We start from the raw sequence: 15,639 nt of genomic DNA, 5'->3' as shown, positions 1-15,639 counted from the left end.
ATGCTAGGCACATACCCGCATTATGGTAGCCATATTTCTTTAGATTACAATGTTAAGATTTTAGGATATACAGAAATAAGAGAGAGGAAAAAAGATAAAAAAAAATAAAAATAAGAAGAAAACATGAATATAATGGAATAAAATCATTGGGACATGAGAGACAAAAAATTATATTTCTGCAATCTTTGAACATGACGAGATCGCTGGATTTGCCGCCCACGTACGATGCACGCCAGCTTACTTACTTACCTGGACCTGTCTCTATGTGATGTAGATTCACCAGTTTCACGCCTGTACTATGAGTTTTCAAAAACTGTGTATGATTTGCCATATATACCTGTAGGCATTCTTGATAGCCTCAAACTGATCTCCGAGTCCCAGCGAGAAGGCCTGGAACTGCAGGTTAGTGTACTGTCCCCCAGGAATCTCGTTCAGGTACACGTCAGCGTTGCCAGACTTCATCGTCACGGCGCACTCAAACGGTCCGTACAGTGTCCTGGTCTGCTCCCAGTACGCCGAATACTCCGACACGTTTTTCAGGTCCAGACCTGCAATAAATAAATAATTTTTTTCCCAGATTCTACTAACTCGTCAAAAAATGTTTTTTAGGCAAATACTTGAACAAATTTTTGTCCAGAGGTATACATAATCCATAATCAGTGTGCTAGAAAATATCAACTGGTTTTTTCCGAATAAATATGATATTGTGAGGCATCACTGTTTTACACATAACGAGCCAAATATCCTCATTTCAAAATACAACAGTAAATAAGGCAATGCGGCTGACAACAATGAAGTAACAACTCCCTTAGTTATCTTTAGGTGTACACATTATGTAATATAAATAATTTAACAATGACTTAATTTGGTGATGAATTAGCATACATTCACAAGTGGGTAAGTACACATAGGTATACATTTGAAATATTATCAAAGCCTCTAACCCTGCACAAGTCCTACAATACAGTACACCACTACACAAGCAAGAATCTCTTTAAAATGATTCTACTGTGCATTGTTATACTTGAACTATTTCGTTATGGCCTCTGTTATTGGTTCACGGTGGGTTTGATTTGTTCTGCACCAATGACAGAGCTAGGATTTGAAACATTATGTTCAAATCCGCACTTGGGAGTGTTTGGGAAGAACACAGTCAGTTGAAATAGACCCTTTGCTTTTTAATATTGTTCAGTTCGACTTAATCGCTGTGGAGTTGTCAATTAACTCTAGCCCTGTAACGATCTTGTGAGGTTGTACAGTTCGACGTTAATCGCAGTGGAAGTCATAGTCATCTCAAATAGTGTCGTTCACCAGGAGATGATCATCTATGTTCAGAAGTGTCTGTGATCTTCTAATAACTGTGTGACAAGTGCAAGTGAACTAGTGTGGGCCCCACTAAAGAACAGCCGGAAGACTTTCTACCGTAAGTACGCTCTATTGTAAAATACTCTCTTTGATGTGGGGCATTTGGACTTACATCGGTATTCATAGGTATTCAAATGGCAGAGAGGAGAACCAAGTTCTACTCTTTGACCTGTTGAGGTGTCGCAAAACACCATCTCAAGTGAATTATGATTAAAAATAAATAATAATAATAATAATTGGATGACTTGTATAGCGCCGTTTTTGTGCAAAATCACCTCAAGGGCGCTGTACAAACTTATAATACATTTCTACAGTGATCTATGTTATTACTTAACTATTTATGGAACTATTTAATAATCAATAAGTTTGTTTACCAGTATCCAGGGGAGTGCCTTGCAGGGAGGCTACCACTGCCCCCATGGAGGGCTGGCTGGTCATGCCGGACATGGAATCCACTGCCACATCCACCACGTCGGCACCCGCCTCGGCGCACGCCAGCATGGACGCCACACCCACACCCGAGGTGTCGTGCGTATGCACGTGGATCGGGACGTCTGGGTGGCGCTGTCTGATGGCATCAATTAACATTCTGGAAGGAATTTACATACATTATAAGCTTAGCTGAAATTGTTGCCCTGTCATTTAGCACCGATGATATTCAACCTCCGATAATAGATGACACCAGAAGAAGATTTTGTTACATTGGCAATGAAGATACAAGCACTGCTAGCAGTTGCTCCTCAGCCTTTAGAGCAGCGACAGACAGATATATATGTTGAATTAAATTTATTATTAATTAGATGAACTCCTAGTCATCCAGTCTAGGAAGATGGTAATGAAGTTCAGCAAAGTGAATTGATGAATGCTGGTATAGAACAAGATCTAAATGTTATAAGTTAAGAAGATAGAGATTAAAACTTACGTAGCAGCCTTTGGTTTAAGAAGACCAGCCATATCCTTGATTCCGAGCACGTGGGTACCTGAGAGAAAAAACAATAACCAATTAATAAAATCATAATATAATACCCATTCGAAATTCGCAGCATTCTTGAGTTCATACGAGATTCACAAAACAAGGAATGAACCAGTTCAAAAAAACTAACTTTTATGTATAAATGTTAAATCAGCTACTACTCGCCTTTGCTGCAAAGATATAAAGATATATTTTGAAATCAAGTGAGGTAATACGGGGCTACTTTTGAATCGGGGGGGGCGACTTTGATCATCGCGGATGACTGCATAATTCTTCCTATCACTCACTTATTCGCTTCATTCTAATGATGTTTTTTTTTCCAGGCAACGTGGATACAACGACACTTCGAAAATAAGCAGTGTCAACATATTGATGGTTGAATTGTGAAGCTGTTTTTATTTTAGTTATGTCCACACATAGAATGTTAATCCACACCATAAGTTCCTCGACGATTATAATAGTTTTGTGTAATTTATATTGTAAATCATTTCTATCAGTGTTTATCGAAATATATAAAACTATATGAATATTCAAACATAAAAAATTGTGATTGGCGTACCGTTGTAGCTTTTAAAAAATTGTACACATTTATTTTTATTTCCTCAAACACGTTTACAATTTTTTTTTTACATTTACCTATTTCGATAGTTTAACGCCTAAAACCTCTGATATTTTGCATGCTTCTTAGGAGAGTAGACATTCCGTGGAAAATATTTTAGCATTACATTTGATTCCAGATAAATTTGCTGTTTTTGAACGTATTTCAAAATAAAATACTGTTCTTGAAAGCAGATGAAGACTATTACAGATTTTAGTATTACAAATCGACATGAGTAATTAAAAATATCAAAATTTTGAATGCAAACAAAGATAAAGTTTTTAAAGTCGCTCATTGATGGTTTTTAACGTGTGAACTATAATTACTACTTTACACAAAACTAAAAAGATATTTAATTAGACGATGATCATCAAGATCAAAAGTCATTGTCACATTACTTTATTCGTTTTATTCAAAATTAGCAAACCTTGACAAATATTTTCAAATCCTAAATGTTGTTTCATAGAATTATTTCAAAATTTTCGAGAACTTTTATGGTAATTTTTTTAATGTCAATTGAAAGCGCTGTATTCTCTCTTTCTAACACAGTTTAAATCATATTTCTCATCATAATACAAAATGAGATAGCATAAAATTTTTTCCGTGTCAGGCTGGGAGAAATGTCTCCCAAAAAGACTCTACGGTTGTTTGTTGTCTGCGAAGAACATCTCCCAAATTGTCCAAGGGGTTAAACATGTTAACCACTCAGAACATTAGAATGTCAAAAGACGTAAATATGATAATAGCGGTCAAGACATTAGAACGTCTTTTCACGTAAACACGCGAGATTTTACAAAAATCGATTTATTTCCATCACTAGTATACGGATTGCCATGATTTAAAAAACAGAGTATCGATAATGAATAACGCTACGCGTCTGTATTCAAGAATATCTATGGAACGTAGAGGTGCATTATCTAAGACGATTGGATCTGTCATCTTGTTCGTTCATAATTTATTGCGTTTCTAAATAATTTATTAAAAATATTTTAGCTTGGACGGTTAATATTTTGAGGTGACTAATAGTTTTAAATTATATTTCTTCAATATATAAAGTGTTATTTCTTTATGATACTCAGAAAAAAGTACATTTTTTACGGCTTTGAAATAATGGTCAGCGATTTTTACATATTTTTGACGTTTTCATAAAATGTATATTTAGAAACGCAAATATTTACGTATAACAACACAATACGATAGTGGATTTCATAATCTTTCCAAAACATTTTTTAGAATGTGGCTACGTTTCCCAAAACGTGAGTTATGAAGCTTTTAGCAAAACTCGTAAATAACACAAACATTTTCACGTTTTGACAGTTCTCAAAGGAACACACAGTAAATAAAAGTCTTTGTCTGAGAGGTTAATATATAAATATGAAGTAAAATTTTCTCATGGAAAAGATTTTATAAAAAAGTTTCAATGTTGAAAATTGATTGAAGTGACCCCATTTGACCATAAAAAACTAGGTAAATAAAATGATGGTTTTTGTACCAACCTGCCTTGACCAGTTCATCGGCCATGTTGACATAGTACTTGAGGTTGTACTTGGTCTTGTTGGGGTTGGACACGTCCCCCGTGTAGGAGATGGCGGCCTCCACTACTCCGCCCGCATTGCCCGCCGCCTCCATCCCGATCACCAGGTTGGGCAGATAGTTGAGCGAGTCAAACACACGGAAGATGTCCATACCGGATTTCACCTGCCAACAAAATTACAATTTAGGGTACTGTAAATAATTATTAATATAGGGTAAATGGTTGCCTACCAGTTGTTTTAAATTTAAAACACGTTTATTAGTAAGGAGGTAAATGTAAGTGCTATTATTTATGACCAGCTCAAAATTAAAATTTGAGGTTATTCAACATGAGCTTTAAGGTTTAAGGTCTACCTACAACAGAATTTGTACGTAGACCGGCGCGCCTTCGTCGCAAGTCCCGAAGTTTCCAGGCTATGCTGTGCGACCCGTACTGCAAGTCTCAAAGGTTCTAGGCTGCACTGCGAATGGCTCGTATTATCATAGTAGCTTGTCGCTACATATCGATAATACAGGGTGGATATATCCGACAAACTTCATCCAGTGATTCCTAAGCTTATTCAGAATAAATAATGTACATGGTATTTTGGTCTCCAGTGAAATGTTTTATGGTTTTAAAAACAACCTTCAAATGACGTCTCTGGTCACTCAGTCGAGTAACCGCCCAGCCCCTTGACCACACCCCAAGTGTTAAATGACTAGTTTTTAGAGAAAATAAGAAAGTCACACAAGACCAAAATTCCATCTACATTTCTTACTCCAAATAAACTCGAGAACCACTGGTTAAAGTTTGTTAAGTATGTCCTGATACATTCTGTATTATGTTAATAAAAGCCATCGGAATTGATTACTTAAAGAAGAAGGAAGAAACCCCTGATTCTGCTTAATTCTGTTCTCTATTTTTATCAAAACATTAAGATTGATTGATGATTGTATTTTTAATACTCACGGCCAGTTCACAGAACTTGAACACAACATTATCCGGGTAGTTGGTATATCCCACTGCGTTGGCCCCCCTCAGAAGCATCTGGAAGGGGATATTGGGAATCTCTCGCCTCATGTCTTCCAAACGCTCCCACGGGCACTCATGAAGGAACCTGCAAACAAATTTAAATTTAAATAAAAAATACACAATAATAATAATAATATTTGGATGACCCCAATTAAAAAAACCACGTTCCATTTTTTAAAATGGTTACTCAATTTATGTTCTTAAATTTAACTGCTTGTAATTGAAGAACACAATAATTGTAAAATGTCAGCATCTCGTTACTTTTGATTTTGTAGTGTACCAAAGTGTAAAAATTCAACCATTCCCAAACTCGATTCAATTTTTCCATGTTCGTTTTTGAGGTTATGATTTAATATTTCACACACCAAACATAAGAGCAAGTGTCTTTTGGGGAGGTACAGTGACCAACTACGAAACTTATTTTATATACCTTTACATCTCACAAAAAAATTGTTATCTTTTATTTGAAATTTTTTTTTTTAATTAACTTTACCATAAATTATATTATATTCATAATAAACCACAACTAAACGTAAGAGATAAAATTACGTACCTATTTAAAAACTTTAAGAAGAATAATATTTAAAATATATTGTCATAATTTCGGTTGTTTGTTATCGATTTGCGGACAACATGATTATATCCTATTTCTGTCATTAATAATAGTTTTTCATATTTAACAACAATCATAGAGCTTAAAGTTGCCCGAATTTAATAATCAAAACAAAATGGCATTTAAATTTTTGAACCTAATTCAAAACCAGAAAGAATATACTCTCGAGAGTAGATTATGTAGTAGAGTAGTACTCGAGTACTCAATATATCAGAAGCCGCCGATGCAGTGATGCCAACTAAACTATGTTATCGTTCGTCTCATTCGTCTAAATAATATACTATCCTTTTGTTGAAATACCAATGTAAACGAAAGCAGGAAGTTAAATATAAAAAGATGACTTGCATTACGATTCGATAATTATGTACATATAGTTGGGACCTTTACAAAGAGATTGGTATATAATATTCATATTAAAAAATTGAATAATTCCGTTTTTTCAGCCATTGAAATGAGGCCAGCTCAAAAGGTAGAACTACTCTTCCCGGAGTTAAGCATCAATCGACCAAACGGGTATAACTACCTTTCCCGGCCAAAGTGTGTTAATTAAGTTGAAACAAAGTGTTATTTCAATCATTTGGGCATATTTAGAAGTAGGCGGAGTAAGGAAGCTTAACCCAAGACGTTTTTGGGTCAAATAAACAAAGATATACTAACCTAAGAGCAACATCAAAGGTGGCACCACCCCAATTCTCCAGAGAATACAATGTGTTGAAGTTATGCGCCACATAGGGAGCAACTCTCAGAAGGTCGTGAGACCTCACCCTGGTGGCCAGCAGTGACTGGTGAGCATCCCTGAAGGTTGTATCCATCAGCTGCAGGTTCTTCTTGGCCCTCACAGCCTTGGCAAACGCTTCTGGGCCCCCTTCCTCCAAGATCTGTTTATATCCACGAGGAGGGGCTACAGCTGGAGGAAAAAATTACAATTGAAAATCGAGTCAGTGCTGCCAATGTAATAATTATTTTAAAATAAGAATATTTTTAATGTAAAATTTTATCAATGTTGCTAGTTAGATTATTCAAATTATATAAGAAGTTACCTACATCAAATCAACAAACTTATAATAATGCATTATTTTAACTTTTATTATAAATGACCATTAATTATTTTATAATGAAAAATTCTGGATATAATTTAAACTAAAATCAAATTCAAAGAATATTATGTCTACATAATAAATAAAGCCAAAAACAAAAGCAAAATAATTGAATTGTATCAAAAAAAGCAAGTGAGATATAGAATATGCATAGGGAAGTGAAAGCATTAGGTACATTTTTTTTATTTGGACAAAACAGTGCAAAAAAATAAATTACCCTTTCAAACAGTTTTATGCTGAAAAAAATTACATTTAAGTTTGAAATCAAAGTATTCACCACAAACTGTGCGGTTACGTTTTCAATAAAGAAAACATTTTATTTGATTAATATGAACAGATATTTGTTAGAAACGTAAAGCAGAACTAACTTTCTGCTTATAAATGACACTAATAATATGTGAAGACACATATCATGCAGTTAACACAATAAACGTTGTTAATAAATATCTTCCGTAAAACTATCATTCAATTAATTTACAAGGGAAAAACACAATTTTGATGCATACAAAATTTAGGTTGGTAAGTACCTAACTGGGAAAGTACCTACTGTACTACTAGGATGTGTAGATACCTATAAATATATTTTTTAAATTGTTTGTTTGTGGGTAAAATCAGGGGGTATTACTCCGATCGAAAATTGCAACCAAAATATTGTGACGTCATATGATTACCTAACTATATCCACCAATGAAAAACTCTAAAAGTCTATGGAATAAACTTTCAGAGTTTTTCATTGGTGTATATTTTAATAAGTAGGCTCCAAATGAGAATTTTACTGTCTATATATTGGCATATCTATGGTTTTTTAGGACCCATTTGTTTCATACAAAAAGCTAGGAGATAACGATCTAGCGAGTGGTTTATTTATGGGTAAAATGATGTTTGTATTTTTTTGAGATTGTAATTTGTTTGGTTATATTATTTTACCTGTGTTTTCACCCGTCAACTCTTGTCGGCGCAATGCTTCAGGAGAAAGATCTGCAAAAACCAAAAACCAAACAAAACTAATTTTATGAAAACAAACCGCTGAACGAATGATGAACAATCAGGTTATATTTTGTTTAATAAACCAAGTTATATCAATGGTTTGTATTTCGTTTAAATTAATTTGTTAAAACACTCGTCTATTTACAAGCATGTTAAAAAAATCATCAGATTTTCTTTAGATTTTTATGAGATATATTAAATGCGAAAAAAAGATATTTTACAATGCTGAATATTTTAAAGATAATATTAAAATATAAATTTTAATTATGTTAGTGTTATATTATAAAAAGAAATGAAAAGTTTTGATAGAAACGATGATGAGCAACACGGAGCCAAATTAACTACTACAGTTTTCATATCAATTTAATGTAATTCTATAAAAATACCTTTTCACTGCCCAAATTTTATATCCAATAGGGGAGGACCTTCTCCAATCTATATACATAACCTTTCAACGTATTTATTTTTATACAATAATTGATTTATTTACAAAACACAATTTCTTCCTAAAAAAAGCTGCTTATATTAGTTATTTTCAATTTCTAATAAGTACTACATTAAACTTTTTATGTCGTTCCTTATAAATTTATAATGTATCTTTAAAATGACGGAAGTGGCAATACTCTTTTCAAAAGTTATATTTAAAAAAAAATTAATGCTTATATTTATGCGTATAATATTAAGACACAGTTTCTTGGCACATCATATTATGTGTAAATTGGCTATGCGTTTTAGTTTTAAATTATAAAAATTAAGAATTAGATACATCAAAAAAATTAAATAGATTTTTTTATAGTGAGTTTTAAAATTCTTCTGATATCATGTTTTATCATTGGTTTGCTAGGTTGAAAAATGTCAGATATTATTATTATTATTATAATAACAAAAACTACTTTACGATATAAAAAATGATATATATATTTCCACCATCGCCTAAAATTAAAGCATTTCTATAAATGTTTTAGCTGAAGAGTCATTAAAAAACAAAGCAATACAAAAAATCCTTTTTTGTAAAACAATTGTATCTAAGTGTTTTTAGCCATGCACTACAATCTAAGTGTATACCTAACAAAATAATAACTACAAAAGAATGGAAAACAATAAAAAAAATGCTTTTTTAAAGGTGTTTCGGTGAAATCATAAAAAAAAACACGCAAAAAAGTGTTAATATTATTGACAAAATACAATTTTTAAATTTTGCATAAAATAATCCAACTACACCAAATCTAATTGTGTGAATACATAAAACATAAATGTATGCCTCTAGTGCATCAAACATGTAAAGTGTTATTTTACAAACTACTGAAAATATTTACATTTTTATGGAAGTGGTATAGGAAAGAGAATCTTACCAAGGGGGACTTGGGGGACATGGGGGGTAATATCTGCAGGCTTGATGGGGGTAGCAAGGGGAGTGCTAGGCCCATTCACCAGAACCTAGAAAAAAATGAATAAATGAATAAAGGGAAAATAAGGAGCGTGAACAACAAACCCCAATTTTTATGTCTCTTCTTCTTTGTCTATGGGACAGGCAGAAGTTAAGCTCATTTTCTCTTTTGGCAATCTTTGGAGGTATCCCCACCACATTCCAAAAACTATTAATGATCAGTGGGATCTATGTATCAGTTTATCCCCTCAAGAATTATGTTTTTAACCCTTAAAATGCCAAACTCCCGTCACCGATTACTACGCCGTGCGCCGGCAGATGCTATTTTCGTAACGACTTGCTTGGTTTTTGCAAAATTATGTTCATGTAAATTGTACCGTCTTACCAGAAAATGTGTTTATATATTTATAAAAACTCTATATACATCTAACCTACGTAGTTTCCAGGATAGCTACTTATATTCAAAGAAATGTTTTTTCTTCCTAATGTTATCAAAAAATTAAATACTAAATTACACAAAAGTTTTATTACATTTTCCAACTAAATAAGCTTTGTTCATAATAAAAATAAGTAATAATATATGAGGCTTTCGTTTATATAAATACAGTACTAAGCTTTTACCTAGAATAATATAACGATTCATAGCCGAGTGAATAAAAATTATATTTGTATGCAAGAAAGATTTTTAAGGTACAAAATACAATACAATTGGGGTAAACTACTACCAAATCCGCTACGGATTCGCCGTCACTCTATGGGTACCAACGTAAGAAATCAGCTACGCATTTCTTGGCACATAAGAAGTTAAAGTTAAAATCAACAAAAATTTACTCTCCTTAATGAGGCCTTCGATCAAATATGTTTACCTGTCCAAGATAGTTGAGAAGTTTTTGGGCCCTGTTCTGTGACATCTTAAACTTGAACAACTGAGGATGTTCATCAATGAAGTATGTGTCCACAGACCCTAGAAAAAAGAAGAAGAAAAGATATAATTATGGCACTAATGATTAACCCTTTGCACGCGACCGTATCAACTGTTGTTACGGCAAAAAGTCCATACTCACACGCGGCTGTATCAACAGTTGATACGGAAACTTTGAATGCCGATATTCCAGCGGTCTTTTGACATAAATTTATTTCCCGCTCGCTTGAACATTCGTAGAACTATCACGATGCTGACATCTACAAGAATTTCTCGAAAATAAAATTGTATTTCATTAAAAAACATCGATAATCAAGTGAGCCTCTTTACGCCTTCGAGTGCCATAGTTTACAATTTTGTCAACGGATGGCGTTAGTTCAATTTTGTTTTTATATTAAGTAACATAAAATTTAAGTGTCCAGTTTTAGAAAAAGTTTTCATAACAAAAAATGATAAGTGTTCATGGTGTCCCACTTGTGTCTATCAACGCAGTGGCCTAAGTACACACACGCCGAGTGAATGGCGGGACCACATTCAAAAGATACGGTACATCTGCATCGACACCGGTCATTGGTTGAGTGGGCATAGCGCTTGGGTCTCACCCGAGCGTCGCGTGTTCGATTCCTCGGCTGGCTAAGTCCTCCATCACAACACAAGCAACATTTTCGGCTTTCTGTGGTGGTAGTAGGAGATTTTCAAACATTGTTGGGTTATTCGTAACCTGGGAATGTTTGTCTTTCTTTTTAAAAAAAAAAAAAAAAAAAAGAAAGAAAAGATCTTTGTATGAAATTTTATGTTTTTGTTTTTATAAACATCTAAGAGTGTTGACACACGAGGATTTGTTATCATATTGTGGAGAATAATCTGTTCTGTCTATATAGTCCAATAAATTATGCCAGAATGCTATAATTTGACATTTAATTGCGTGCATAGGTATTTGAAAATATGTACCGCGTACGGGTATAGATAAAACGGAGCAAATTAACGCGTTCAAAAGGTTAAGGACAGTCCTAAAAATATTAATTACTGTGATCGATGTGTGGTCTCACCATTTTGGAACTTCTGGTTTTCCAGAACATTGAGTAGGAACGGAATGTTGGTTTTGACTCCTCGGATTCTGAACTCCCTCAGGGCTCGGTTCATCTTGGCACTCGATGCGGCAAGGTCTTGTGCATGAGAAATAACCTGGCAACAATAAGAAAAACATCACGCACATACAGATGTACTTACTTCCCGTGCCCATACGGCACTAGTAGAAGTTTTAGCCTCCTTGAACAGATCAATCCACTTCATCATTAGGTTTCTTCATTGATAGGGAAAACCCGTTTAAAATCAGACCGTATCAGATTTTATTACAAAAGATGTGAGTAATTCCAAATACCTTCACGAGGAGAGAATCGTAGTATGGTGTAATGATGGCTCCAGCGAATGCAGAAGCTGAGTCAAGACGAATTCCCATTCCTTCTCCAGATCTGAAAATAAATTAAATGTTCATTGCATGCAACGAACAATCTCCATCATATATTGTGGATGTAAATTTAAGGTTAAATTTATTTTAATGAAGAACTGCAGCCCTTTTTTTTTAATAATATTATACATCTATATTTTTTTAATTACGAAGGTGGTCTGAAAAGTTTCCGCCGACCTTAAAGATGGCGGTACTCGTCAATAAAAGCTAGTGAATATCTTTTGACAGTTACTCACCAAAGTTTCGGCCACTTTGGACATGTAGTTTTTAGATGACAGTCGTTTGAGTGAGTAGATGTGTGTGTTTTTGTGAAAATGGAAAAATTGAGTATCGTGCTGTTATTAAATTTTTTTTTTGAAAGGCAATACGCCTATGCAAATCAAAGATGAGTTGGACTCTGTGTATGGGGACTCTGCACCATCATTTACCACAGTGAAATTTTGAGCAGCTAAATTTAAACTTGGCCGTAGGAGCTTGGGAGACGATGAATGTTCGGGACGTCCAAAAACTGCAACTACTGACGATAGCATTGCTAAACTTCACCAACGACCGCCGAATTAAAATGAGAGAGATAGCAGAGGTTATGAAAATGTCCAAAAAACGGGTCTGTCACATATTAAATCAAGATTTAGACATGAGAAAGCTGTCAGCGCATTGGGTGCCGCGTTTGCTCACGTTAGACCAAAAACGTGTTAGAATGAAAAACGAAATATAATGCATTCTCACAATTATTGTAAACATTATTTTTCAATATAGTTGGATAGTCAAGAAATATCCAGAATCCCCAAATTTTTCCCACAAAAAGTTCTTCCCGAAATGGCAACCAGGATATGAAAATTTAGACCATAGATTATTACTGGCGTAGACTGGTTTTGATTAATCAGCAGATTAGTTGTACCAACCAAAAAGTGTATTTTTAATGGCATGGTGTTTTATTCGTTTTTCAATGAGGATTTATAATTTCTACATATAATAATATATAAAAAAAACTTACATATTCAGAATGAGCTTTTGTTGATCAATATGATTTATATTTTTTAAGCCATAATATTTTTTACTGCAGTTCCATAATGTGTACCTACTTATCCAAAAATGTCGAAATAAGTTCTGGTAACTGTCTTATTTTCTATAGTTAACTTCGAAGGCAGGATGTTGGGAAATATTATTTCACTCTCTGTAAAATCTATAAAAAATGTATTATTCTTTTACCTGAAGACCTCAATACGCCCCGTGCTGGGCTGGAATGCATTGGCCGGATCCTCGGTGGTGACTCGGCACTGAATGGCGAACCCTTGTGCCTTAATCTTGTCCTGCGTCAGGCCTAGCTCCGGAAGGGTCAGACCCTCGGCTACACGGATCTGGGACTGCACCAGATCAATGCCGGTGACTTCCTCCGTGACTGTGTGCTCCACTTGTAACCTAATATTATAGTGGGATTATTTGCTTGGTAAGTTAAGTATATTATAACATACTTAAAGATTATTTACAAAACTGCTAGTTTTACGACACAACTATCACAATATTTTAATTATTACGTCATATATTTCATATTCTCTTATGCTTCAATGGAAAAAAATACTAACAAAATAAAAATAAAACAAAAATTCATGCTCTCAGAATATTTCAGCAAAATTTTATTAAAAAAACTTTAAACATATGAAATGAGGACTTATTTTTTGACAGTTAAATGTATGTTTAAAAGCTTCATAACTCATGACAGAAAGGACATTATTCGAGGTGAAAAAAGTTGCACTGACCTAAAATAGTCAAACCTATCAAGACAGAAAAAGCTGTCCAAATTCATGTGACTCCAGAGCTCACCGTTTAAGAGTTTTGCAAACCAGTTTTCTGTTTCATTGTAATGTAAAATGTCTAAACTTTCTAGGAGTCGGATTAACTATGAATCAAAGTTGTTCTCACCTGGCGTTAACCTCAATGAAGTAGAACTGCCCCTTATCGTCGAGCAGGAACTCCACGGTACCGGCGTTGGAGTACCCGACGTACTTAGCGAGGCGGATGGCGCATTCGGTCATGCGGTCCCTGATCTCGGGGGCGAGATGGGGCGCGGGGGCGATCTCCACCACCTTCTGGTGGCGGCGCTGCACCGAGCAGTCCCGTTCGTACAGGTGCACCACGTTGCCCGCATTGTCACCTGAAATAAATAATAATAATTCTCTAGAATGTTGGGAGGTTAGTACAATCCTACACATATATACATAGTATTAGTTATTAACTGTGAAAGATTGCAGAATCTAACTTGACTTGCATAGTTACACTTTTAACAAGGCCTGCCACGGACCATATTATAATATATTATGTTCGCACATTTCAGAATTAAATTAATCTTGTGCTAAAATATCTATTAGTAGGTACCTACTTATACAGTTGTCTGGAATTGAAATTTTATTTTTATGTATGACAAAAATTTTCTCAACCCATCCACCAGTTCCAATTTTGAAAAGTATGTATGTACTTTTACATACTCTTCAAAATTAAATTAAATTATTAAATATTCCATAGTACCTACTGAAATTAATAAAAAGGTACAGAATGTCATTATTATATACACACCTAGTAGCTGCACTTCAATATGTCTTGGCCTCTCGATGAACTTCTCAATGAACATAGAGCCATCTCCGAAGGCAGCTTTGGCCTCCGAGGACGCTCTAATGAAGGACTCCTCCACTTCGGACATGTCCTTCACCACACGCATGCCGCGACCACCTCCTCCAAAGGCCGCCTGAAATCACAAAGAATTTAAAAAATCTACACTGCAAACGTAATATTATTTGGCATCAATTTATCTGGATACCATTGTTCTACAATGATTCTACCACCACTGGTAAATGTTATCATATTTTTCAAAACTCTCAATGATATCTGACCTAATAATAATCTTTATGTGATACCGTAGAAGGATCTGGGGTGCGAGTGAGGTTGAAGAAAGTGGAGGAAGTATAAAGTAATCCATCAAGATACATTATATAGATTCATTCTAGCTACTCGATAGTGAAAAATATTGTGTGTATTCACCTTAAATATAACAGGTAAGCCATGCTTCTTGCAGAAGTCCAGAGCTTCCTCTTTAGTCGTGACAGGTCCATCGGTTCCTGGGACTATCGGGACCTCTGGAAAAATAAACAACAACATGTCAGAATATGTAGTCAAATGCCTCAAACCAAAAAAGTTCAAATAATAAATAAGTTAGAGTTGTAAGAAAGAAACATTGCAAGATTAATAAATACATTTTGTTAAATGGTAAATTTCTTTGTCGGTATTTGATATAATAATGTAATTGTTCCTACTCGCTTCAATAGCAGCTTTCCTTGCAGCCACCTTGTCTCCCATCTGTTGGACAACTTTGGGGGATGGACCAATAAATCTGAGACCCGCGTCCAAGATCGCTTGAGCAAAGTCTGACCTAAACAAATACATCTCATATTATAATACATGAAACATGATAATACAAAATCTATAATAAAATAAAACCATTAAAAAAACAAACCAAAAAATCTTAGGCCCAGTTGTTTCACAAAAATTCAAATGAAACATTGTCAAAAAATGGCCATTTTGTTTTTTGATAGTTGAAATGTTCCCTTTAAATTTTGATTCTAAGTTCGTTTTAGCTTTTGAACAAATTGTGATCAGCAAAGAGGACAACTATCGTGTTATTAAGCTTGTCGG

The 15,639-nt window shown here is 34.4% G+C and overlaps 1 protein-coding gene across 3 annotated transcripts in view; it reads right to left on the bottom strand.

Moving 5' to 3' along the window:
• Positions 1-15,639, bottom strand: part of PCB (Pyruvate carboxylase) — a 74,558-nt gene that overhangs the window by 7,604 nt on the left and 51,315 nt on the right. For 2 of the 3 annotated variants that reach the window (XM_089642378.1, XM_089642379.1), the window contains exons 5-20: positions 15,261-15,376; positions 14,989-15,083; positions 14,527-14,695; positions 13,876-14,107; positions 13,165-13,374; positions 11,869-11,959; positions 11,537-11,672; positions 10,432-10,529; positions 9,531-9,615; positions 8,119-8,169; positions 6,752-7,001; positions 5,419-5,566; positions 4,433-4,634; positions 2,288-2,345; positions 1,740-1,954; positions 338-548 (exon numbers count right to left, since the gene is read on the bottom strand). In XM_089642378.1, the coding sequence (XP_089498504.1) occupies positions 338-548; positions 1,740-1,954; positions 2,288-2,345; positions 4,433-4,634; positions 5,419-5,566; positions 6,752-7,001; positions 8,119-8,169; positions 9,531-9,615; positions 10,432-10,529; positions 11,537-11,672; positions 11,869-11,959; positions 13,165-13,374; positions 13,876-14,107; positions 14,527-14,695; positions 14,989-15,083; positions 15,261-15,376 (2,367 nt within the window). The remainder of the gene's footprint in view (positions 1-337; positions 549-1,739; positions 1,955-2,287; positions 2,346-4,432; positions 4,635-5,418; positions 5,567-6,751; positions 7,002-8,118; positions 8,170-9,530; positions 9,616-10,431; positions 10,530-11,536; positions 11,673-11,868; positions 11,960-13,164; positions 13,375-13,875; positions 14,108-14,526; positions 14,696-14,988; positions 15,084-15,260; positions 15,377-15,639) is intronic. The other variant, XM_089642381.1, reaches the window with a different exon arrangement.

Source organism: Hesperophylax consimilis, chromosome 18 (assembly GCF_061612785.1).
Source record: "Hesperophylax consimilis isolate HC1 chromosome 18, BYU_Hcon_1.0, whole genome shotgun sequence".
Lineage (NCBI taxonomy): Eukaryota > Metazoa > Arthropoda > Insecta > Trichoptera > Limnephilidae > Hesperophylax > Hesperophylax consimilis.
The sequence above is the reverse complement of the archived record's forward strand: the minus strand, read 5'-3'. Positions and strand labels throughout refer to the sequence as shown.